The following is a 24,234-nucleotide window of genomic DNA, read 5'->3' on the forward strand; positions in this document are numbered from 1 at the left end:
CACTCTGCTGTGGAGGCCAAGTTATTATGTTTAATTAAAGCGAAGGTTGATAGGTTCTTAATTAATAATAGTGAGAAGGCTGGAGAATGGGGTTGAGAGGGATAATTAATCAGCCATGACAGAATGGCAGAACAGATTCAATAGGCCAAATGGCCTAATTCTGCCCCTGTGGGTATACTTAAAGCAGTTTCTTGATTAGTAAGAATTTCAAAAGTAAAGGCAGAAGACAGGAGACATCAGACTCAATGGGCTGAATGGCCTAATTCTGATTCTGTGACTCTACTTCCTGTGGATTTGGATTTGCAGAGACAAGATTACTGGCATTTATCTAGAACCTCGTAGGTAGTGTATGTCTAAAAAGGATACAGGAGTACAGGGATACCAGCACTGAAAGCTCTCTGCCCATGTGAGAAAGAAGCTCTGTTAATTACAGGTGAACTGAATGAAACCTATTGGACTGGATGTATTTCATCAAGAGAAGGTGATAAAAATCATTTAAGTTCATTTTAAAAGAGTTGAAGATCACTGTAAAAGTATTTAAATATTCAACTGCTTGTTCCTCAAGTCACAGTGTGAACAGCTGAACATGTTCTTCTGTCTTTCCTATTAAAGGGGCTGCCTTGGAGAAAAAAGCCAATCACTCCAGTGATGACTTAGTTACTTCTAGATCCACCACTGTTGCCACTCTAGGATCTACAGCTCCTCCTACAACACCTCCAACTCCATCATGGCACCCCCCCACCTCGACTCCTGCCTTAGAGGAACCCGTTCATGAGGAAGTTAAACGTGAGTTACCTCAGTTTTTTCTTGCTAAAGTGCAATGAAATGGACAAATGGTACTGATTTAGTAACTTAAGCTGCTCTCAAGCACTCTACGGCCAATGAACAAATAAGTTATTTGGAAATGTAGTCATGATTTTGTAATGTATGAACTGTGTTGGCCATTTGAATACAAGCTCTCACAAAGAGATTTTGAAAATTTCCACCTCATATTGTATTTAATATTTGATAGGCCATTGGGAACATCTCTACAGCCAATCACTAAAATAGACCCATGAGATCTTTTGTGTTTGATTCACAGGTTAGAGAGCCCTTCTTTAATATTTTATCAGTAGCTGTACAGGGCTTCCTTGGATCACAAAGCATGTTCAGATTTTTCAATTGGGATGACAGCATAATCTTTGAACCAAGGGAAGAAAATGCCACTGAATTAGGTTTGGGTGATTCCATGAGTGTAAGGACCCAGTGGAAAAAAAGACATAGCAGAAGGGAGAAACATCTGCTCTTCACACTTTCATGTTTCCAATGTTAAAAGTACCAGAGTCATGTGATAAGGAAGTACAGAGTCAGATCATTCATTTCATTGTGCTGGTATGAGCTGTCTAATTATCCCCAGTCCAAAATTTTTCTGTATTTTGTTTTGAAAGTTTTACCATCACCTTTTTGGGTGATGCTTTTAGTTTCACAATCACCGCAAAGAATTATTTCCAGATGTTGCTGACAGCTCTTTTATCAATGACCTCTTAACAATCCTTTGGCCACTCCTTATATTTCTTACAGAAAATCTCTCAAAATTCAAAATAATTCCATTAAATCTCTCTCTTCTGAGAACAGCCCAAACAATTAACAAATCTGAAGCCTTTAATTTCAGTAAATCTCCTCTCTACATTTTTTAACCTTGATGTATTTCCCAGCGTAGTGTGCAGATCTGCTTACAATACTCGGGGGCCTAGCAAGCTTTTCATGAAAGAATAGCACAACTTATTTGCCTCAGTATTCCATACAGCTAGTTATAAGACTCCATCATGTCTTCATGACAGTCTTCTCAACTTATCCAGTAATTTATTTATGTTAACTCTCACTGCTTCTATGCCTGCATCTCCTTTAAAATTCTACTATTTAGAATAATAACCACTTTCAAAATCCAAATTAATCAACTCACACTTATCAATCTTGAATTTGATATGCTTTTATTTGTGTCTTGACTATTTCTGAATTTTCCCTCTACTAGTAATCTTTGAAATTATGTACTATATATCTAAGTCCTGGACATTCACATCTATTAAAGAGAGCAGTGGAACCATCCCTGAAGCCTTAGAGGTGTGACTGCAAATCCTCATTAATTTTTAACATAACAGTTTATCACTTTTCTCTACTTTCTGTCCTTTACCCTACTTCGTATTGACAAACATTACATTGTTAAATCCATGCACCTTAAAGAAAGACTTATAGTCAGGCGCTATTTGTAGACAACAGAAATGGTTTACTATTATGTTGTTGAAATGACAGAGAACTCAAAGGAGTCATAGCCATTGTATTGTACAGAACTAAAAGAACATTCATCCAGTACAAGAGATATGATGTTATAGTCATAAAGTGCTTAGAGAAGAAAGTCAAAGTAGTGATGACACAAGAAGAGGCAGCTCTCTGTTTGAATGATCTCCAGGACCCATTTGGGACTGTATTAGGATGCCACTGGTTTCACAGCACCTTGCCATGCTGCACTGAGGTGCAAGGATGGTTCAAGGTGATAGCATTTTCCCAGACAGGTGCATGAACCTCTTTCATTGTCACCAGTAGAATGGCATTAGGCAATCGATTGACAATAGTGAAGCTGCCAGAAACAGGGCACTTGGAGACATCTGCCTCTTTGACATGATGTAACCTCAGGTTTCTAAGAGTTACTGTAGGAATCCAGCATCCTAACTTGGGAGTTCCTTGTAGAGTTGATCTGGTGACATTTTGCATAGAGTTAACTAAAGCACTGTAGAGGAATGTTCTGACTATTGTGAATGGAGGCTTCGCACGAATGATCACGAGGAATTTCAAATGCCAAATGTTTTTCTGGTATGATTGAAGCGTTTAAATTGGGTGACAGCAGTGGTAGTATTTGGCATATGTAAAGGCAACCAAAGAAACGTTCTTATTTCTGGAGAACAATTCTGCACAAAATTTTGGTGGCATTTTGAGGCAACCTGTTTGTTGATGAAAGAAAACTTCAGGTTTCACTTACAGCAATAAAGTCTTCCCACAGCAAAGTGAAGCTCTTTCTGCATTTGTGAAATTTCACATCCTGCCTCAGTGGAGTTTTGCTAAGTTGGAAGAAGTCAGTAACTAGTATATAGCCATGAATTTCGAATGGGTAGATTTTATATGTTTTGTTTTGGCTATTAACAGTGCCTTGAACACCTGTTTACTTTTATTAGGAGATTATATTGAAGGAATAAATCTTTATTGGAGAAATACCAAAATCATGGTATCATTTAATAGATAGTTTTTACTTCTGCAACTGTAATAGAACAGGTTGTCAATGCTAATTCTCCTGCTAACCTTGCCCTTTGCCCAGTTAGTCACTCCTCCTTATTCTGTCCCTGGTCTAGATTCCTCAGCTGTTCACTTTGCACTCCCATTCTACAGTTCTTGGGAGTTCACCATTTACACACCCCAACAATTGCTAGCTTGGCTAATCAAAACAATGCCTTCAGTTAACATGTTCTACTCATCTACAACTCATAAAAACAGGGATTCTAGACAAAGGCATTCCAGCAGATTCATTAATTTTCACTCACACGGGTACAAAGGTTTGTTGACAGCAGAATGGCCTCAAGAGCTGAGGGATATTTAGGGACGCCTGGGTTAGTGGGAGCAGGTGCATTACACCTTATGCTAAAATAACGCCTGGGTTAGTGGGGTCAGGTGCATTACACCTCATGCAGACAGATTTTAAACCCTCAGTTTGGCTTTGCTAAGGGGTGTGGAAGTTGGGTTTGACTGTTGGTGAATAGTTATATTGGAACGTTAACATCAAAGTGTGTTGTGGAGAAAGCCTCTGTATATTGTTAAAATTTGGTACATGTTTGTTTTAATTTGTCTAGTTGTAAATTTGTTTTTCTGTTCGGGCATCTTTTACTTTTTTTCACCTGGAACTGTATAAAATCCCTTTGCATGAATGCACTGTTGTGGCTTACCGTCTGTCTTTTTTCAACTGGTGATCCTCGTCGGGCATGCCTGATGTGACCACATCCGTTCTCCTGTAAAGTTAGGAAAAATGACTTAGGTTTGTTGTATAGCCTCTCTTCAATTCTCCCTGCTCTGTGGCTGTTGCTCTGTTATCTTCCATTATGGAGTACTTCCAAGCAACTTGTCAACATTCGTATTGTTTATGGGGCTCATTAGACTGCAGGTGTATCATGACTGGCCACTATTCTCACGACTGTGAATGAAATTGTCCTCTTAGGAGTCATAGCGATCAAAAAGTTCAGCGTGAAGCTTTTTATTACAAACCACTCATGACACATATGGCGCCTTGCCAGTTTTAATGTTGAAAGGCTAGGTAGAGTAGATGTGGAAAGGATGTTTCCCATGGTGGGAGAGTCTAGGACAAGAGGGCGCAGCCTCAGGATGGAGGGGCGCCATTTTAAAACAGATGCGGAGAAACTGCTTTAGCCAAACGGTGGTGAAAGTGTGGAATTTGTTGCCATGTGCAGCTGTGGAGGCCAGGTCGTTGGGTGTACTTAAGGCAGAGATTTATAGGTTCTTGATTGGACATGGCATCAAAGGTTATGGGGAGAAGGTAGGGAACTGGGGTTGTGAAGGAGAAAAGAAAGGATCAGCCATGATTGAATGGCAGAGCAGATTTGATGGGCCAGATGGCCTAATTCTGCTCCTATGTCTATTAACCAAGGGGTCGTAAACCCAAGGTTGGGAACCCCTAGTCTAGTGACAATCTAGTAGTTTAATTACTTTAGAACCATATGGCTTACAGATATGCAAATGTAAGTGAATGATTAGTGAAGCAATGTGAAAAATGCAAAAGTATAAAATGAAAACCTACACTATCAAGGTACTCTTGACGTATACTTATTCATATGGGTTAATATACAAAAATATGCATTATTCATGCATTCCAAATAGTTTGTTCAATGCAACACTTCTAGCACTTACTTTCTACATGTCATTGATTAATATATTCTAATTTTCAAATAAATTAATGCATATAATTTTTTATTTCTGTCAACTAGTTAGTAATTAACATGCTCATAATAGCATAGTGCCAAGTGTTATTAGCTTGTCTGTACCATTTGTCCTCACCTAAAGCTGATGAGAAAGATAATCTCTGGTTGTCTGCAGCCTAAACCTTCCCCAAAGATCTATGAACAGGGTAGGCAAAAGAGTCAATAACAATAGTGCTTTGGATTGATCTTCGTTAGCCCTAAATTTGCCATTTTGTTACTTGGACAATGTTTCTCCTTTCTCTTTCTTCCAAATGAATAACATTATATAAAATCCCATCTGTGCCTCTCTCTACCATTCAGAATCATTTATCTTTAATAAGGCAGCACAGTATCATAGCAATTAGCACAACCATTTAACAGCACCAGTGATCAGTGATCGGGGTTCAGTTCCCTCTGTTGACTGTGAGGAGTGTGTATGTTTTCCCTGTGACCGTCTGGGTATCCTCTGGCTGCTTCGGTTTCTTCCCACATTCCAAATAAGTGCAGTTAGGGTTGTGCTATACTAATGCTATGTTGGCACTGGAGACGTGACATAATTGTGGGCCGCTCCCAGCACAACTCTCACTGATTTGATGAAAATGACACATTTCACTATATGTTTTTAAATTGTGATGTATATGTGACAAATAAAGTTGATCTTTAATCTTTAGACCTTTACTATGAATCATGTTGAACTGATTGATGCAAAACTGCTGTTGTACACGAACATTACTGGGCATCGTTCTGAACACAGCATTGATTTTTATTCATGAGTCGGTTGATCTCCAGCAGGGGTTCCCAACCTGGGGTTCTCAGACCCCTTGGTTAATGGTAAGGCTCCATGGCCTAAAAAAGGTTGGGAACCCCTGATTTCACAGTTGTCTGCATAGAGGTGAAATGTCAACTCTATAATCTAGTATGCATAGATGTATACATGATGATAGGTTGCATACAGCCATTTCTGATTCCTGATGTTTCAAAGTAAATTGAGGTGTTGAATAACAGTGGGTTTGTTGATTCATTCCAAATGCTGCATTTTGTCTCATTTTCCATTGGTAATATTTGCATGCATGTACGCTATATTGGAGGTATTGCTGAAAGTGGTTATGAGATGACAGCCCCTACCTCCACCGATGACCATTTTGTCTTTTAACACTTCGGATAGCGGTACAAATTGGATCACAAGTTCAATCATTTTGGAGCCTATATGCTACAAATTCTGTTTTTTGACTCCAGTCTCTGGTGATTGTTTTGATTTTTAGCATTTTAAGGGGGAAAGGTAAAGAAAATAGAAGCATACTTACATCTATATGTGGAAAACTTACCTATGGATTTGGATCTGCTAGTCAGACAATTCATTTCCCTTAAAGGCAATTGCATCATTATTAAAAACATGCAAATTGAACATTTGATATTAAAAAAGCAGTTCTGATGTAGGTTTAAGAACACATCTAAACCCAATCAAAATGTTTAAGTCTGTCATTTTCCTTAAAGACAAATCTTGATGCAAAATACTGAATTTAAGCAACAATCTTTTGTTTCCCAGGTTTTTCTTTGACACAATGATGAATAGGTTTCATTGTTGGTACAAATAAGGTTCAGCTTGAGAAGTACAGGGTGAATGCGTTTCTGACATTTCTGTTCCAAGACATATTAACTCTTGCATGGCAGAAGCAGTACAATATGTACAATGCCATAATGCTATCCCAATTTACAACAGTCCTCTGGAGCTTCAGTTACATTTTATGGAAACATTTTTCTTCTCTCCTGGGATGCCAGTTTTATTTGCGCTCTTGACATAAAAGGAAGAAAATCCTGGAGGTACCCAGCAGGTCAAGTAGCATCCTCAGAGAAGGTAACTGACATCGCAATACAGTGCGATGACCTTTCTTGGGCTTCTCTTTATCAACGTTTGAAATGAGCTTTCTCATACATTACGACATTACAGGAAGCTACTCTGCCGCTGAAGTGGATCTCACCGTTACAGAGAATTGAACTGAGTTCACATCCATGCTATCACCTTCAATTTTCCTGTGTCTTTTTCGCTCTGAACTCTTTATTGAATTTATGAGAAGCAATGAGTTGGTTTTGTTCAAAATGGTGGGACTCAGAGTGTTTTGAAATGGACTTAAAATGTGACACCAAAATATATATTAGAGCAACTGAAGATGGGTTTTAAAGGAGTGATTTAAAGGATGAATGATGAGGCTTAGGAAGGGAATTCTAGAGAGAAGCTGTTGAAGACAGTCATCAATGATGTAATGGTTAAATTAGGGGATCATTAAAAAGCTATTATTGTAAGAGTACAGCTATCCCAGTGTATGTATTACAGGACCAGAAGGTTTTATGTAGGGAAGGAGAGACTTGACTATGGAAGGAGTTTGAAACAAGGATGGCGATCTTACCTTTTGATGCTGTTCAACCAGGAGGCGCCGTGCCCAAGCTTGCATTGGAATGATGGGTAAAATGTCCTTTGTATGGATTAGGAAGCAGAGGCCGAAATTTAGCTGGCCAAATTTATGCACGGTAGAATGGGAGATGGTGATCTGTAAGCATCAAAAAGCTATGAATGAGGGTTTCAGCAGCAGATGACCAGAGATGAGTAAGAGATATAGTGGGATCAGCTGGATAATAATGTTAAAAAGTCAACATGACTATAATGGGCAGGCCACATTCCTTGTAATAGAGTTATAGAAAAGTACAGCTCAGAAACGGACCCTTCAGCCCATCTAGTCCATCCTGAACTATTTAAACTGTCTGTGGGGTATAATTTTGAGATAGAATTTGTGGGGATCTTAGAGCTATCGTGTTCCCATGGCATTGTATTCTCATGCATCTCCATGGCAAAGCTCACAAGGAGGGCTTCTGTCAAACAACCAAAGATGGGTTCCTGCAATAAATAATATCACTTGTAAAAGCTGCATAATGCAAAAATGCAAGTGAATTGACATTCAGCCAATTTATTTGTCTGAATAGTCTGGAGCATCTTGTATGTTGATGGAGCTACTTCCATCATAATCTGAGGTAAGTGCTGTAAATGGCAACAATGTTTTCAAAACAGTCAGAAAAGCAGACAGTGCATCACAGAATGCTTACTTTGGGCCAACCACATTGTTGATGTGACTGATCCAATGAAGTTTCTGTTCAATGAAGATCTCAAGTGCTGATATGATGAGGCTTATCACTACTGGCAGCATGAAAGAACATAAAATATGACTGAACCCTGAATTTAGACTAAAGTACATGTTAAACCAATTTTGACATCACAAATTGGTGATGTCCAGCCTCTTACTTAAGCAAATAATCTAATTCATTATCAAATATGCTTGGTAATTGCTTTTTTAAAATGAAAAAGTATATCCTGATCTGATGAAGGGTCTTGACCTGAAATGTCAACTATTTACTCAATTCCATAGATGCTGCCTGACCTGCTGTCCTCCTGCATTTTGTGTGTGATGCTCTAGATTTCAGACATCTGCAGAATCCCCTGTGTCCTTATCCATACACTGTAAATAATATATTTAAAATCTTCTCATCTGAACATGCTTGAAGTCCTAGAGGAACTTGTATGTTTTCCTCACTGAGCCAGAACTGTATATTTGTTACCTATCTTAGAACATAGTTGGTTTCATGACATTTGAGCTCTTCACAGTAAAGCCAAGGTTTAGAAATTTTACTTCCTAGTTGTTTTACAAACTTGCCAGGTTTTCTTTCACATCGCTGCCAAACATCTGTTTATTGAAATGACGGTTCAGCAAATTAGATCTGGACAATAGTCCATGAGGTCTTATCCGATTCAACAAAATGCAGCCAGTAATTACCATTAATCTGGACGAAGTGTTTGTTCATTGTTCCAAATGGTGCTTCATATATTGACAACACATTATTTTGGAAGAAGGAGTCATAAAGATTTGCAAAATCAGCTCGTAGTTTTCTGGAATGTTTTGCCTTTGCTTTGTACTAAACACTGAGAAATGCATATTATACAAGAATGTTTGCATATAGTTAAATTACTATGGCTTTATCTTGGTACATTGTTAAGAAATTAATGACAAAGATTCTTAGCAAGTTTTAGAATTTGATACAGTTAGTATGCAAGTTTAACATGAGAAGCAGAATAAATAAATTAGATTGAGAAAACTCCAGTTATTTTACATAGCCATGTCTCTTGTTTTACCTAAGTACTGTACAATATGGCAACTAAGACCTTTATAAAGCTGTCATTAAAATATTTGTAAGGTTTTACAGTCATTTGAAGTTTGGGAGGCTTCAATGCATCTGTATTCATTCCGTTTTAGCAGAGTTAGAGGGCTGGAGGGACATTGTAAGCAGAAATATGGGCTGCCACTCAGCAGGGAATTGAATATAATGATAATTACATATTATGTGAAACAAGGTCTCTCTTTGGCTCTTGTTTAGGATTGAGGTTAAGATGGTGAAGCAATGACATCAGCACAGCTAAGTTATAATTTTTAAGGGCAGGCAGTCAATACTGAAGGGGCACCAGAAGGGCAACAAGTTCTTCCAGCTCATCTGAAATATTAATGCAAGAACTAAGGGACAAGTATGAGTGAACTACTTGCCCTTGTCTTCCCATGTAATTAGTGCGCATTCATCATGTCATGCCTTGGATTTGTTTATTCGAAACAGCAATCACTCACTCTGGTTTAAAATGCAACGTGCATGTCACACTTAAACCCGTTTTGTTACAAAAAGATAGTAATTTGTGACACTCATACTGATTAACAATTTCTCCAACGCCGACAGGCACATAACACATTCTTGCAGAACCCAAACCTGCAGTATTCACGTGATATTGTGTTAATCAGGTGCTCTCAAAGACTTGTTAATTTCATCATTGTAGAGACTGTCAAATAGCTGATAAAAGAAAATTAAATTTAACTCTGGGACTGGGGTCAAGTAATAACTTTGAATCCATTAATCTTTGTAGAAAAGCAATATTTTGTACCACATATAGTCTGAAAAGTAAGGACATTAACCTGTTGAGGTACTTTAAACTCCCATACATAGAATGCTAATCATGTCAGATTCTAGAATTTCATTAATAAATGCTTGTTAGCAATATAGAAGGAAAAGGTTAGAGGTACTTATAACTTTGTTTTATTATTTTGTTCAAATATTTTTATTACTAGCTTCAATAATGTCAGTTTCCATAAAAAAAACTTAGGTTTCCTTTGTCTCGGGCGAACCCTTTTCTCATCAGTGACAGCAGGAGCAGGCAAGAACAATTTTTGTTGGAAATTGACAGAAGCCCCCTAGAAAACACAGGTCTTCAAAGTTCAAAATAAAGTTATTATCAAAGTACTCCTTTTTTCCATATATTATCTTGAGATTAATTTAATTGCAGGCATTTACATGGAAAAAAGAAACCCAATGGAATTTATGAAAAACTACATAAAAACTGACAAATGACCAATGTGCAAAAGAAGGGAAACTGCAAATAAAAATACTGAGAACTTGAGTTGTTGAGAATGGTGAAAGTGAGCCTGTAGGTTGTAGAATCAGTGCAGAGTAGTGGTGATTGAAGTTATGATGAAGTTAGGGGTGGAAAATTGGATTAGTAAGTATGCAGATGATACTAAGGTAGGTGGCGTTGTGGATAGTGAAGTACGTTTTCAGAGAGATTTAGGCCAGTTAGAAGAGTGGGCTGAAAGATGGCAGATGGAGTTTAATGCTGATAAGTGTGAGGTGCTACATTTTGGTAGGACTAATCAAAATAGGACATGCATGGTAAATGGTAGTGCATTGAGGAATGCAGTAGAACAGAGTGATCTAGGAATAATGGTGCCGAATTCCCTGAAGGTGGAATTTCATATGGATAGGGTGGTGAAGAAAGCTTTTGGTATGTTGGCCTTTATAAATCAGAGCATTGCGTATAGGAGTTGAGATGTAATGTTAAAATTGTACAAGGCTTTGGTGAGGCCAAGTTTGGAGTATTGTGTACAGTTCTGGTCACCGAATTATAGGAAAGATTTCAACAATATAGAGAGAGTACAGAGGAGATTTACTAGAATGTTTCCTGGGTTTCAGCACCTAAGTTACAGGGAAAGGTTGAACAAGTTAGGTCTTTATTCTTTGGAGTGTAGAAGGTTGAAGGGGGACTTGATAGAGGTATTTAAAATTATGAGGAGGATAGATAGAGTTCACGTGGATAGGCTTTTTCCATTGAGAGTAGGGGAGATTCAAACAAAAGGACATGAGTTGAGAGTTAAGGGACAAAAGTTTAGGGGTAACATGAGGAGGAACTTCTTTACTCAGAGAGCGGTAGCTGTGTGGAATGAGCTTCCAGTAGAAGTGGTAGAGGCAGGTTCGATTTTATCATTTAAAAAAAGTTGTATAGGTATATGGACAGGAAAGGAATGGAGGGTTATGGGCTGAGTGCAGGTAAGTGGGACTAGGTGAGAGTAAGCGTTCGGCATGAACTAGAAGGACCGAGATGGCCTGTGTCCATGCTGTATTGTTATATGGTTATATGGTTATCCATGCCAGTTCAGGAGGCTCATGGTTGTTGGGTAATTACTGTTCCTGAGCTTAGTAGTGTGGCACCTAAGGATTCAGCACTTCCTGCCAATTGGAAGTAGGCATGGCCTGGATGGTCAGGGTCTTTGATGATTGCAGCTTTCTTGTGGCAGCGCTCCATGTAAATATATTCCTCAAACCCTTCTCCTTCCCTGCCACCAGCTGTTACATGAACCATCGCTTTATTCCTCGTGACTTCAACTAAACTCATGAGAAAATGACTACACATTTAAGCCAATAATCTTATACTTGTGTAATGCCAGAGAGTGGAGACAACTCTGCCTTGCAAAATCTGCCAGGGAAAATCCAGTGGAAGAACTGAGCAGGCCAGGCAGCATCTACAGAAAAGGGTAAGCAGTCGATGTTAAGGACTTGTTTACTCTTTTCTATATATGGTGCCTGGCCTGCTGAGTTCCTCCAGCATTTTGTGTGTGTTGCCCAGATTTCCAGCATCTGCAGAGTTTCTCATGTTTGTGATAACCTAGAGGAAGTCAAGGTAGTCTTCTGTTCATCGACTCACACTAGTGAGGGTCTGTTAACAAAGCTTAAATGTCAAATTGGACGTTAGAAGAGAAAACTCTGGAAACACATTAGCTCAGACAGCATCCATGGAAAGAGAAACAGAGCTAATATTTCAGATTAAGGATTCTGTCAGAATTGCCAAAGAGGTGAAACAATTTAGTTTTTTTAAATTTTATTAGTTTTTTTTATACATTTTCTACATAACTACAGATAAAAAAAACCCCAGATCAAAATGAAGATCATTGATACAGTGCAAAAATATACAATAATAATATGATACAAAGAAAGATAATTGAGAAAGCACCCAAATTGAAGATATGTAAAATTAGTATCCTCCCCAAGCCCCGCAACAAAAAGAACTCCAGACCAACCACAACACAATATAGAGAATATAAATCTGGACAATCAAACCCCCAAAACTGTAAATACACTTAGCAACAGAAGATATTAATGCCTACTACCAAAAAAAAAGGAGCTGAAAGCAAGGGACCGAGAAAAAACCTTAGTTAAGAGGAAGGTTATGAAAGTACTCAATAAAAGGTCCCCAGACCTTATGGAACTTTAAGTCCGAATTAAGAACTGAATAATGAATTTTTTCAAGGTCTAAGCAGGCCATAATATCATTAAGCCATTGAGCATGCGTGGGCGGGGTAACATCTCTCCATCTAAGGAGGATTAAATGTCCAGCCAGGAGAGAAGCAAAAGATAATATTCGACACTTAGTCGAACTCAGATGTAAATCTGTCTCACCCCAGAAACCAAACAAAGCAATTAAAGGGTTAGGTTCTAGGTGGTGATTCAGAATATACGATAACGTTATGAAGACATCTTTCCAAAATTTCTCCAAGCTAGGACAAAATCAGTACATATGAATGAGAGAGGCCTCGCCCCTTTTGCATTTATCACAAAGCGGACTAATGTTAGGGTAAAATCGAGATAATTTAGATTTAGACATATGGGCTCTATGAACAATCTTAAACTGTAAAAGGCAATGGCGAGCACAAAGAGAGGTTGAACTAACCGATTTGAGAATCGAGTCCCAAGTCTCATCAGATGAGGAGGTATTTAAATCCTGCTCCCATGACATTTTAATTTTATCCACAGGGGCACGTCGTAAGGCTGCTAATTTATCACGAATAAATGATATTAAACCTTTACCTAGTGGATTTATAGAAACAAATAAGTCCATAACATTTTTCTCGGGCATTTCAGGGAAGTTAGGAATTAAAGGAATAATAAAGTGTCTAATTTGGAGATATCTAAGAAAATGAGCATTGGGCAGATTGAACTTAGCAGAGAGCTGTTGAAAAGAAGTGAGGCGATTATCAATAAAAACTGAGCCCATATACGCAAAGTGTGCCTAATAAGAGGATTAACTATTAATCTGGACAAACTACAAGGGAGTACAGAGCCAAGAAGTGCAGAGATAGATAATTCTTTAGTGCAGCTCAACTCCATCGCCACCCAATTAGGGCACTTGGGTTGGCCATGGAAAAAAGACCAAAAGGTAGCACTGTAGCGGTGTGCTACACGCAGTGCTAAAATTACGACACGGAGTCGGTAACTGCAGTCGAAGGAAAAACTTTATTTGAAATCCCCAGCCTCAACCTGCCCCCCGTGGTACAGAGGCTCCAAAGCTCTGTGCTCGCAAATCCCCGCAGGCTATCTCCCTTAGCCGGAACGCTGGCTAATTGTGAGCCGGTTCGGATGTGCCAGGAAATGGGTCGCCACATAACCCCCCCCCCCCCCCAGAACTGGCGATACACCCCCCAATGTCCACAGTCTGGGCCGGAACCTGCTTGGGAGGTCGGCCTCTGCGCCGAGGTGCCGGAAACTCGACCAGTTGCGCCAGGTCCACATGGGCCGGTTTGAGTCGGTCCACCGTGAAAACCTGCTCTTTCCCCCCAACGTCCAGCATGAACGTGGACCCGTTGTTCCGGAGCACCGTAAATGGCCCCTCGTAGGGCCGCTGCAGCGGTGGCCGATGCCCGCCCCTTCGTACAAACACAAACTTACAGTTCTGCAGGTCTTTGGGTTCGCAGGTCGGGTTCCGCCCGTGCTGTGAAGTAGGTATGGGGGCCAGGTTACTGAGCTGCTCGTGTAGTCTGCCCAGGACTGCTGTGGGATCTTCCTCTTGCCCCCGTGGGGCTGGTAGGAACTCCCCGGGGACGACCAGGGGCGCGCCGAATACCAACTCGGCCGACGAGGCATGCAGGTCGTCCTTGGGCGCTGTGCAAATGCCGAGTAGGACCCAGGGAAGCTCATCCGCCCAGTTGGCTCCTCGCATGCAGGCCATGAGGGCTGACTTCAGGTGACGGTGGAAACGCTCCACTAGCCCGTTCGACTGCGGGTGGTAGGCAGTGGTGTGGTGCAGCTGAATCCCCAAAAGGCTGGCCATAGCTGACCACAGGCTGGAGGTGAACTGGGCGCCTCTGTCGGAGGTAATGTGGGCTGGTACACCAAAGCGAGATATCCAGGTGGTGATCAGGGCCCGAGCGCAAGATTCGGAGGTGGTGTCGGTGAGTGGGACCGCCTCTGGCCATCTTGTGAATCGGTCCACGATAGTCGTGCTCCGCGCGACTCTGGCAGGGGGCCCACGATATCCACATGAATGTGGTCGAAACGCCAGTGGGTGGGGCTGCTGCAGCAGAGCTTTGGAGTGCCGCTGCACCTTGGCCGTCTGGCAGTGCATGCAAGTTTTGGCCCAATCACTGAACTGCTTGCGAAGTCCGTACCAAACAAACCTGCTGGAAACCATCCAGACAGTTGTCCGGATGGAGGGATGCGCCAAGTTATGAATGGAGTAGAAAACACGGCGCCGCCAGGCTGTCGGGACGACGGGACGGGGCTGGCCGGTGGCGACGTCACAGAGTAGGGTCCTCTCACCTGGACCTACGGGGAGGTCCTGGAGCTGCAAACCGGAGACTGCGGTTCTGTACTTTGGAAATTCCTCATCTGCCTGCTGTGCCTCTGCCAGTGCCTCAAAGTCTACCCCTTGGGAAAGGGCATGAACGGTAGGGCAAGAGAGCGCATCCGCCACAACATTGTCCTTACCCGAGACGTGCTGGACATCCATCGTGTATTCAGAGATGTAGGACAGGTGGCGTTGCTGGCGGGACGACCAGGGGTCGGACGCTTTCGTAAACACAAAGGTAAGCGGTTTGTGGTCCGTGAATGCGGTGAAGGGCCGACCTTCTAGGAAGTACCTGAAATGCCGGATTGCCAGGTAGAGCGCCAACAGTTCCCGGTCGAAAGCACTGTATTTGAGCTCGGGTGGCCGCAGGTGTTTGCTGAAAAATGCCAGGGGTTGCCAGCAACCTGCGATGAGTTGCTCCAGTACCCCATCGACTGCCGTGTTAGAGGCGTCCACTGTGAGGGTGGTAGGGACGTCCATTCTGGGGTGCACTAGCATCGCGGCGTTCGCCAAAGCTTCCTTCGTTTGAATGAAAGCGGCGGCGGACTCCTCGTCCCAGGTAATGTCCTTGCCCAGACCGGACAGCAGGGCGAACAGGGGGCGCATGATCCGGGCAGCTGAAGAGAGGAAGCAGTCGTAGAAATTGACCATACCTAAGAATTCCTGAAGACCTTTTATCATGGTGGGTCGGGGGAAATGGCGGACCACATCTACCTTAGTGGGCAGAGGGGTTGCCCCGTCTTTAGTAATCCTGTGGCCCAGGAAGTCAATGGTGTCGAGCCCGAACTGGCATTTGGCGGGGTTGATCGTTAGACCGTACTCACTCAGTCAGGCGCAGAGTTGACGAAGGTGGGACAGATGCTCCTGACAACTGCTGCTGGCTATGAGGATGTCACCCAAATAGATAAACGCGAAGTCCAGGTCCCATCCCACCGCGTCCATTAACTGCTGGAACGTCTGTGTGGCATTCTTCAGGCTGAACGGCATGCGGAGGAACTCGAAAAGGCCAAACGGGGTGATGAGAGCCGTTTTGGGGACATCGTCTGGATGCATCGGGATCTGATGGTATCCTCGGACGAGGTCTACCTTCGAGAAGATCCACGCGCCGTGCAGGTTTGCTGCAAAGTCCTGAATGTGCGGCACAGGGTAGTGGTCCGGTGCGGTAGCCTCGTTCAGCCTGCGGTAGTCGCCGCATGGTCTCCAGCCCCCTGTCGCCTTAGGCACCATGTGCAGGGGGGAGGCCCATGGGCTGTCGGACCACCGGATGATCCCCAACTTCTCCATCGTCCTGAACTCCTCCTTTGCCAGTCGGAGCTTGTCCGGGGGAAGCCGCCCAGCGCGGGCATGGAGGGGTGGTCCCTGGGTCGGGATGTGGTGCTGTACGCCGTGGCGTGGGCCAGTCTCTTCCTGGGCGACCTGGTGAAGTCATTGTCGGACAGCGTGATGGAGCCGAGGTGAAGGGCTGGCAACTGGGCTGCACCCAGGGAGAACGTCTGAAAGGTCTCGGCGTGTACCAGTCTCTTCCTGGGCAGGTCGACCAGTAGGCTGTGAGCCCGCAAAAAATCCGCACCCAGAAGTGGTTGGACTACGGCGGCCAGTGTGAAGTCCCACGTGAACTGGCTGGAGCCGAACTGTAGCTGCACCTGATGGGTGCCATAGGTCCTTACTGTGCTGCAGTTCGCGGCCCTCAGGGGGGGACCCGGTGCCCTGCTGCGGGTGTCTTAACTCATCGGAGGTAAAACGCTAACCTCAGCACCGGTGTCAACCAAAAAGCGGCGTCCTGAACGCTTGTCCCAGACATACAGGAGGCTATCCCGAAGGCCAGCCGCCGTAGCCATCAGCAGCGGCTGGCCCTGGCGTTTCCCAGGAACTTGCAGGGCGGGCGCCAACAGTGGGCTTCTGCGCCCCACCGCTGGTGGTAGAAGCACCATTGTTTGTTGGGCCCCCCACCCGTGTCCCTGGGTTTAGTGGGCTCTGCGGCCAGGCCTGGACTGGTTTGCTGCTGGGAGCGGGGCCTGGTGATCTGTGCAATGGACGCCCCGCTCACCTTCTTGGCATTCCACAGCAAGTCCGCCTGGGCTGCCACCTTCCGGGGGTCACTGAAATCCGCGTCGGACAGCAGCAGGCGTATGTCCTCGGGCAGCTGCTCCAGGAATGCCTGCTCAACCATGAGGCAGGGTGTGTGTCCGTCGGCCAGAGACAACATCTCATTCATTAAAGCCGATGGAGGTCTGTCTCCCAAGCCATCCAGGTGCAGTAAACGGGCAGCCCGCTCGCGCCGTGAGAGTCCGAAAGTTCTGAGGAGCAGGGCTTTGAATTCCGTGTGCTTGCCATCTGCCGGGGGTGACTTTACGAACTCCGCGACCTGGGCCACTGTGTCCTGGTCAAGGGAGCTCACCAAGTAGTAGTAGCGGGTGTCCTCGGAGGTGATCTGCCAAACGTGGAATTGGGCTTCAGCTTGCTGAAACCACAGGTGAGGTTGCCGTGTCCAGAAACCCGGCAGTTTCAACGAAACCGCCTGAACAGAGGCAGCGTTGGTCACTTCTGGTCCAAAAATCATTTGGACCGTCTAAATTGTAGCGGTGTGCTACACGCAGTGCTAAAATTACGACATGGAGTCGGTAACTGCAGTCGAAGGAAAAACTTTATTCGAAATCCCCAGCCTCACTTTTAAGCCTCCCTCAACCTGCCCCCCGTGGTGCAGAGGCTCCAAAGCTCTGTGCTCGCAAATCCCCGCAGGCTATCTCCCTTAGCCGGAACGCTGGCTAATTGTGAGCCGGTTCGGATGTGCCAGGAAATGGGTAGCCACAGCACAACGTATATTGGCTGCCCAATAATATAAACGAAAGTTGGGTAAAGCCATGCCACCCTCTTTTTTTAGATTTTTGGAGATAAACTTTATTAATTCTAGAGCGCTTATTCTTCCACAGATATGACAAAATAATAGAGTAAGGAATCAAAAAAAGATTTAGGAATAAAAATTGGGATTGATTGAAATAAATATAAAAGTTTAGGGAGAACATACATTTTAATGACATTAATATGACCTACCAAAGACATAGATAGAGGTGACCATTGTAACAGACTCTGTTTTATAGTATATGAAAGATTGGCGAAATTTTCACGAAAGAGATCTTTAAACTTCCTTGTGACTGTAATCCCAAGATAAGTAAATTGATTATGAACTACTTTAAAAGGGAGATCACGAAATGTTAATTCTTGTGCTTCTTTATTAATTGGGAAAAGTTCGCTCTTATGTAAATTAAGTTTATATCCAGAGAACTGGCTAAACTGGTCAAGAAGTGAAAACATTGGAGGTAAGGATGTAGACGGATTTGAAAGAAAAAGTAATAAGTCATCAGCATAAAGAGAAACTTTATGCTCAACACCCCCTCTCCAAATCCCGGTCAATTTAGGACAATTTCGAAATGCTATCGCCTAAAGTTCTATAGCCAAATCAAAGAGAAAGGAACTTGAAGGGCATCCCTGACAGGTGCCGCGTTTGAGGTTAAATAATTGGGATTTCTGAAAGTTAGTCAAAACAGAGGCAGTAGGACACAGATACAGCAATTTGATCCAAGAGATAAAACTTTGACCGAGGTCAAATTTTTCTAAAACTGCAAAAAGATAGTTCCACTCTATACGATCAAATGCTTTCTCCGCATCGAGGGAAATAACACATTCAGGAATCCCAGTTGGAGGTGAGTATAAAATGCTAAATAAACGCCGAATGTTAAAAAAAGAAGACGGTTTTTAATAAAACCAGTTTGATCATCAGAAATAATAGAGGGAATAACAGTTTCTAATCAATAAGCCAAAACTTTGGCCAAGAATTTAACATCAACATTAAGCAAAGAAATCGGCCTATACGAGGAACACTCTGTTGGGTCTTTACCCATTTTTAATAAAAGAATAATAGCTGCCTCATTAAAAGAGGGTGACAATTTGCTGTAATTAAACGAGTCAGATAATACTGAGAGTAACTGAGGAGAAAGAAGTGAAGAGAATGATTTATAAAATTCTACGGGGAACCCATCAAGTCCAGGAGATTTCCCTGAAGACAATGCAGAAATTGCAAAAGATATTTCTTCTGATGATATAGGCGCATTAAGTTTGGCTTTAGAATCAGATGAAAGCAAAGGAATATTCAGATTATTTAAAAAATGCTCAACAGGGATATTGTCATTAAAAGATTCAGAGGAATAAAGTCGAGAATAGAAATTTTAAAATGCATCATTGATGTCTAAATGATCCGATGTAAAGTCTCCATTCTCCTTCCGGATCTTTGTAATATGTTGTTTGGCTTTGGAACGCCTCAGCTGATTGGCTAGAAATTTACCAGATTTGTCACCATGAGTATAAAAGCGACTCTTACTTTCAAGAAGTTGGCGTTCGTCAGGTTGAGTAGACAGAAGATTAAATTTAGTTTGAAGTTCTACACGCTTCTTGTATAGTTCAGGATTCTTAGTTTGAGCATACAGTTGATCCAATTCTTTAATCTGATTAATGAGGTCTAATTGATCTATACGGGACTTTCTATTAAGATTTGCTGTATAGGAGATTATTTGACCCCTCAAATAAGCTTTCATGGCATCCCAGACAATCTGGGATGACACTTCAGGTGATGTATTGCTGTTAAAGTAAAAGGTTATCTGATCCTTAATAAATTTTAGAAAATCATCATCCGATAATAAAGTCGAATCAAACTGCCAGTGTTTATTCCTCTGAGGGAGACCAGGAAAATTTAAAGACAAAGTAATTGGGGCATGGTCAGAAATCAGTATACTCTGATAATCACAAGAATAGACAAATGGAATGAGTTGATTATCGAGTAAGAAGTAGTCAATTCTAGTAAAGGTATGGTGAACATGTGAAAAAAAAGAATAATCTCTCTCAGGATGAAGGAAACGCCATATATCAGATATACCATAATTAGAGAGAAAAGAGTGAATAGCTAAGGCAGATTTAGTAGGTAGTCTAGTAACAGAGGATGATCGATCCAAATTAGGATCTAACCAACAATTGAAATCACCACCCAGTATAAGAGAGTATGAGTTTAAGTCTGGTAGTGAGGAGAAAAAACGTTCAAAAAAATTAACATCATCAAAATTGGGGGCATACAGGTTTGCTAGTAGTACAACTTCAGTATTATGTAGTTTATCAGAAACAATAATAAAATGGCCATTTGTATCAGGTATCCTATTATGGAGTTCAAAAGGAATATTTGAGTTAATAAGGATGGAGACCCCCCCCAGCTTTGGCGGCAAAAGATGAATGAAAATGCTGACCCGCCCACTTTGACAGAAGCCGGGAGTTATCAAAACAACGAATATGGGTTTCTTGAAGGAAAGCAATGTCAGCTTTGAGTTGTTTAATATGTGAAAAGACCTTCCTTCTTTTAACAGGATGATTCAATCCCTTTACATTCCAGCTCACAAATTTAAGTGAATTAACCATTATCAATTGCTAGTGCATAGAAGGCAGCAGGTATATAAAAAGTCAAGCAGTACAATAACAGTCTGGGAGCAAAAATGAAAACATAGATTCATAGAATCAAATCAGAAACATGTCCTGAGTAACAAAGGAAAGCAAAAGAAACAGTGAGTCATGTTGTAACTGGAGAACCTACCCAATCCTCGCGACCCAAAACTAGACGGCTACCAAAAAAAGCAGCTAGCTCTACCAAAAAAATTAACCCAAATATGACTTCCAGTTCTGTGTCGTTAACAACAGTTCCGTATAAATACTATAGCAAATGGTAACTAGTTTATGCACTAGAAAACATAATTACAAATAGGAACAACTTCAACAGAAGTATAAAACTTAATACAAAGAAAATCAGAAGAAAACCAAAACTAACCTACCCGCAAAAAATTATAGAAGATTAAAGGAAAAAAAAAGGGAGGGAGGAAAGGGGGAAATTATAGATTCGAAGAGAGTACTTATCAACCATTTACAGAAAAAAAAAGCAAAACTTAAACTATGAATCAATCACCAGGGAGGCCTTCAATAAAAACTCTAAACCTCCAAAACAAGTTCGAGTCAATTGTAGATCTCTATAGATAAAGTTATACAAGAATAAAATAGATTACACAAGTACAATCTAAACGTCCGCAGGGAAACATTAAACTAAGATTATCTATTTAGAATGCACTAAGTTCAGGGAGAGATTGTCTACAGTTCTTAGAGTTTCAATAGATAATGTCTGAATTATTCAAGTAAAGTCTGAGTCCGGAAAAAATAGCTTTACTACGAGAGGTACTTATCCACCATTTTAGAAGGTCAGACCGGTTCCGAAGGAGACGGGATGGCCGGAAGACTTCCAACAAATGCCTCAGCCTCCTTCACTGATTTAAACCACTTATATTCTCCAGTAGTAAGCGTAATTCGAAGATCGGCTGGGTTTCAAAGGGAGGGTCTGAGTCCGCGATCAAAAAGCACTTTCATTACACCTTTAAACTCAGCACGCATTTTCAGAACCTGGGGGGAAAAATGCTCCACAAAACGAATGACTGTATTTTGAAAAGCAAAAGTACCTCTGCGGCGTGCCTCCATAATCAAAACGGTTTTTCACCTGGTATTGACGAAAGCACATAATTACCGGCCGTGGGCGGGAACCCAGAATTGCATGGGAACATAGATCCTGTGTGCCCTTTCAAGCTCAGGTGGAGTCGGAAAAAATTCTTTCCCAAAAATCTCACAGAGAAAATCGGAAAAAAATTTCACGGGGGAGCCCTGTTCGGTGGCCTCTGGCAAACCAAGAATTCGTAGATTGCAACGTCTGCTCCGGTTTTCAAGATCCACCATTTTGGAAAAAAATTTGCAATTCTTCTCCTCTAGGCTGGAGCAGAGAGTTTCAAGATATCGAACACGGCGTTTTAAATCTTCAGAAGTTGAGTCGATGCGAGATAAATGTTCAGCATGTTCGTCCACTCTAGCGTTGATCCGATCCAATTTGACATCCAGCTGTTTGAAAGAAGTTCTAAATTCCTTTAAAATACCTTGTCGATGCTGTTCCAAAGCAGCGAGAATGTCAGCCGGCAAAGCCGTAGAAGTTTCCTTTTTTCCGGTTTTAGTACTTTTGGTAGCCATTATAAGATAGATGTGTTCGCAGGCAAGTAAAAGAGACCTAATAAGATACCTAACTAAGGTTTAAGAATGGAGACATATAGTGCAAAGATAGGGAGAATGACAGAGCAAAAGTTTGGAGCAGCTAAACAATCACCACCTTACCGGAAACAATTTAGTTTTAAATTCAGATTCAGATTCAGTTTATTGTCATTTAAAAACCACAAATGCAATGCAGTCAAAAAATGAGACAGGTTGAGGAGGAATGGATAGGACAAAGGGAAGATTTCTTTTCTGAAGAAGTCTTCAACCTGAAATGTTAACAGTTTTTCTTTACACTGGTGTTACCAGACCTCCTGTGTGTTTCCAGCAACTTTCATATTTATTTTACATTTTTAATGCTTGCAGTTTATCAATCTTAATTTGCTATCAAATTGGATGTTCTGAGACAGAAATGAGAGCGGACTTACAAACTTCTGCAAAAAAGAGGATAAATAATGATTTGTACCTGTGTTAAAGATAAATTTTCAAGTTGCACCAGCATAAATTTTAAGATATTGTATTGTTATGTCACAATGTGCAGTGCCAGGTTTTACAGGAAATGGGAATTTCCAAGGTCAGGTCTTTTGCACCATTGAGCTTCAAAATGGAAGATGATTTTCTGATTTTTTGCAAAATTCAAATCGAAAGTGGGAACATTAATGGAAATATTAAGAGGTTGGACAGGGTAAGTGTGGAGTTAATGTTCTTGGTGGAAATGGTGTCTGTAATCAGGGTTCACAATCTCGAAATAAGGAGTCAGCCAATCAGGACAGATGCGAGAAATTGCTTCACCCGAGGAGGAGGAGGAGATCTGTGGATTAATTTCGAGATATCAATGAATCAATAAAAATAATGAGTGAAAGGTACATCAACGGTAAATGGAGGATTAGGCAGGAGCGGCCAAATGGCTAGCTTCTGTTGTTTCTTATATTTTATTATGTAAAATCTGGAATTGTTAATTTTAAGTAATAATTCATCTCTTGTTCACCAAACATGGATAGAGAAACAGTTCAAAACTGTTTTAAAAATTCTGTATTAGAATATGACAAATTGTATTTTACAACAATATGCTTTTTGTTTTGTTTCAGAATCACTTACCAGTTATACTGGTATCGCAATATTGCAGCCAAAGGCGTTTTTATAATTACTCTATTGTTGCAATGCTGTGCAGAGAAACTTCCTGGCTTTAAAGTAGAAATCCATTGTTTTTGCTGAAATAAATATGAGTCACAAATTTCCTTTCATTCATCTGAGACAAATTTTTCAAGTAAGTTTTGAAGTCAAACACTTAAAGTTCATGTAGAGTGTAGGAGAATATAAATCAACGTAAGTTCACTCTTACCCAGTGCTTTCTAACTGTTCTCCTACATCTAATGATTGTCTGATGAGGGAAGGTCTTTCCATCCGTATTAATTCTAACATTTTCATAGGGATTCCATTTCTCATGACAGGAACTTAATCTCAAATTACCTTCTGTTTGTTAACCACTCTTAGGTAAAGGAGAATTTGTTTTTGATCAATTGGAAGCAATTTTGAAATTGAAGTTATTAATATAAATTTTAAAAACCCTATCGAATTCAGTACTGACCCTTGTTGGTTCTAACAGGAACTTATTGTTCTCTGCCCTTTGCTAATTTATTTTGTTTTTGCAAGATTAAACCTGAATTCTGCATTTTTTAATGTTGAAATTCTTATGCTATGATAGGTACTTGTAAAATGATGCTCAGATTTTGGAACCAATGAAGTGCATCTGATATAGTTAGATGATTCTGTAACCTAGTAATTTAATAGCTTTATGGAAAATAAGCTTAGCAGCAATATAACTATGTCTTATTAATAATGGAACTACACAAGATAAATCACTGATGTATATGCTTCACATGTATAACCTTTATTAAAACCTTGTAAAACTTAATGTATTGATCATGATGTTCCAAGAGATGTGAATTAAGGACATGTCAGTGGAAGTAGATAAGATGGTGATGAATTGTCTTTCTTGGCTTCATTAGCTGGAGAGTTGAATATTAGAGTGGGGACTTTATGGTACAGTTTTAACAAATATTTATTGGGTCACAGCTGGAATATAGTGTGTATTTTTAGTTGACTTACAATTGGAAGGTGTGATTGCACTAGAATGGATGCAAAGGCAATTCA

At 41.2% G+C, this 24,234-nt stretch overlaps 1 protein-coding gene across 1 annotated transcript in view; it reads left to right on the forward strand.

Annotated features, from left to right (window-relative positions):
• The window catches only part of fbln2 (fibulin 2), a 225,187-nt gene that overhangs the window by 50,795 nt on the left and 150,158 nt on the right, over positions 1-24,234 (forward strand). Inside the window, exon 4 of the mRNA XM_059944108.1 lies at positions 613-786. Coding sequence (XP_059800091.1) covers positions 613-786 — 174 coding nt within the window. The remainder of the gene's footprint in view (positions 1-612; positions 787-24,234) is intronic.

Source organism: Hypanus sabinus, chromosome 19, assembly GCF_030144855.1.
Source record: "Hypanus sabinus isolate sHypSab1 chromosome 19, sHypSab1.hap1, whole genome shotgun sequence".
NCBI lineage: Eukaryota > Metazoa > Chordata > Chondrichthyes > Myliobatiformes > Dasyatidae > Hypanus > Hypanus sabinus.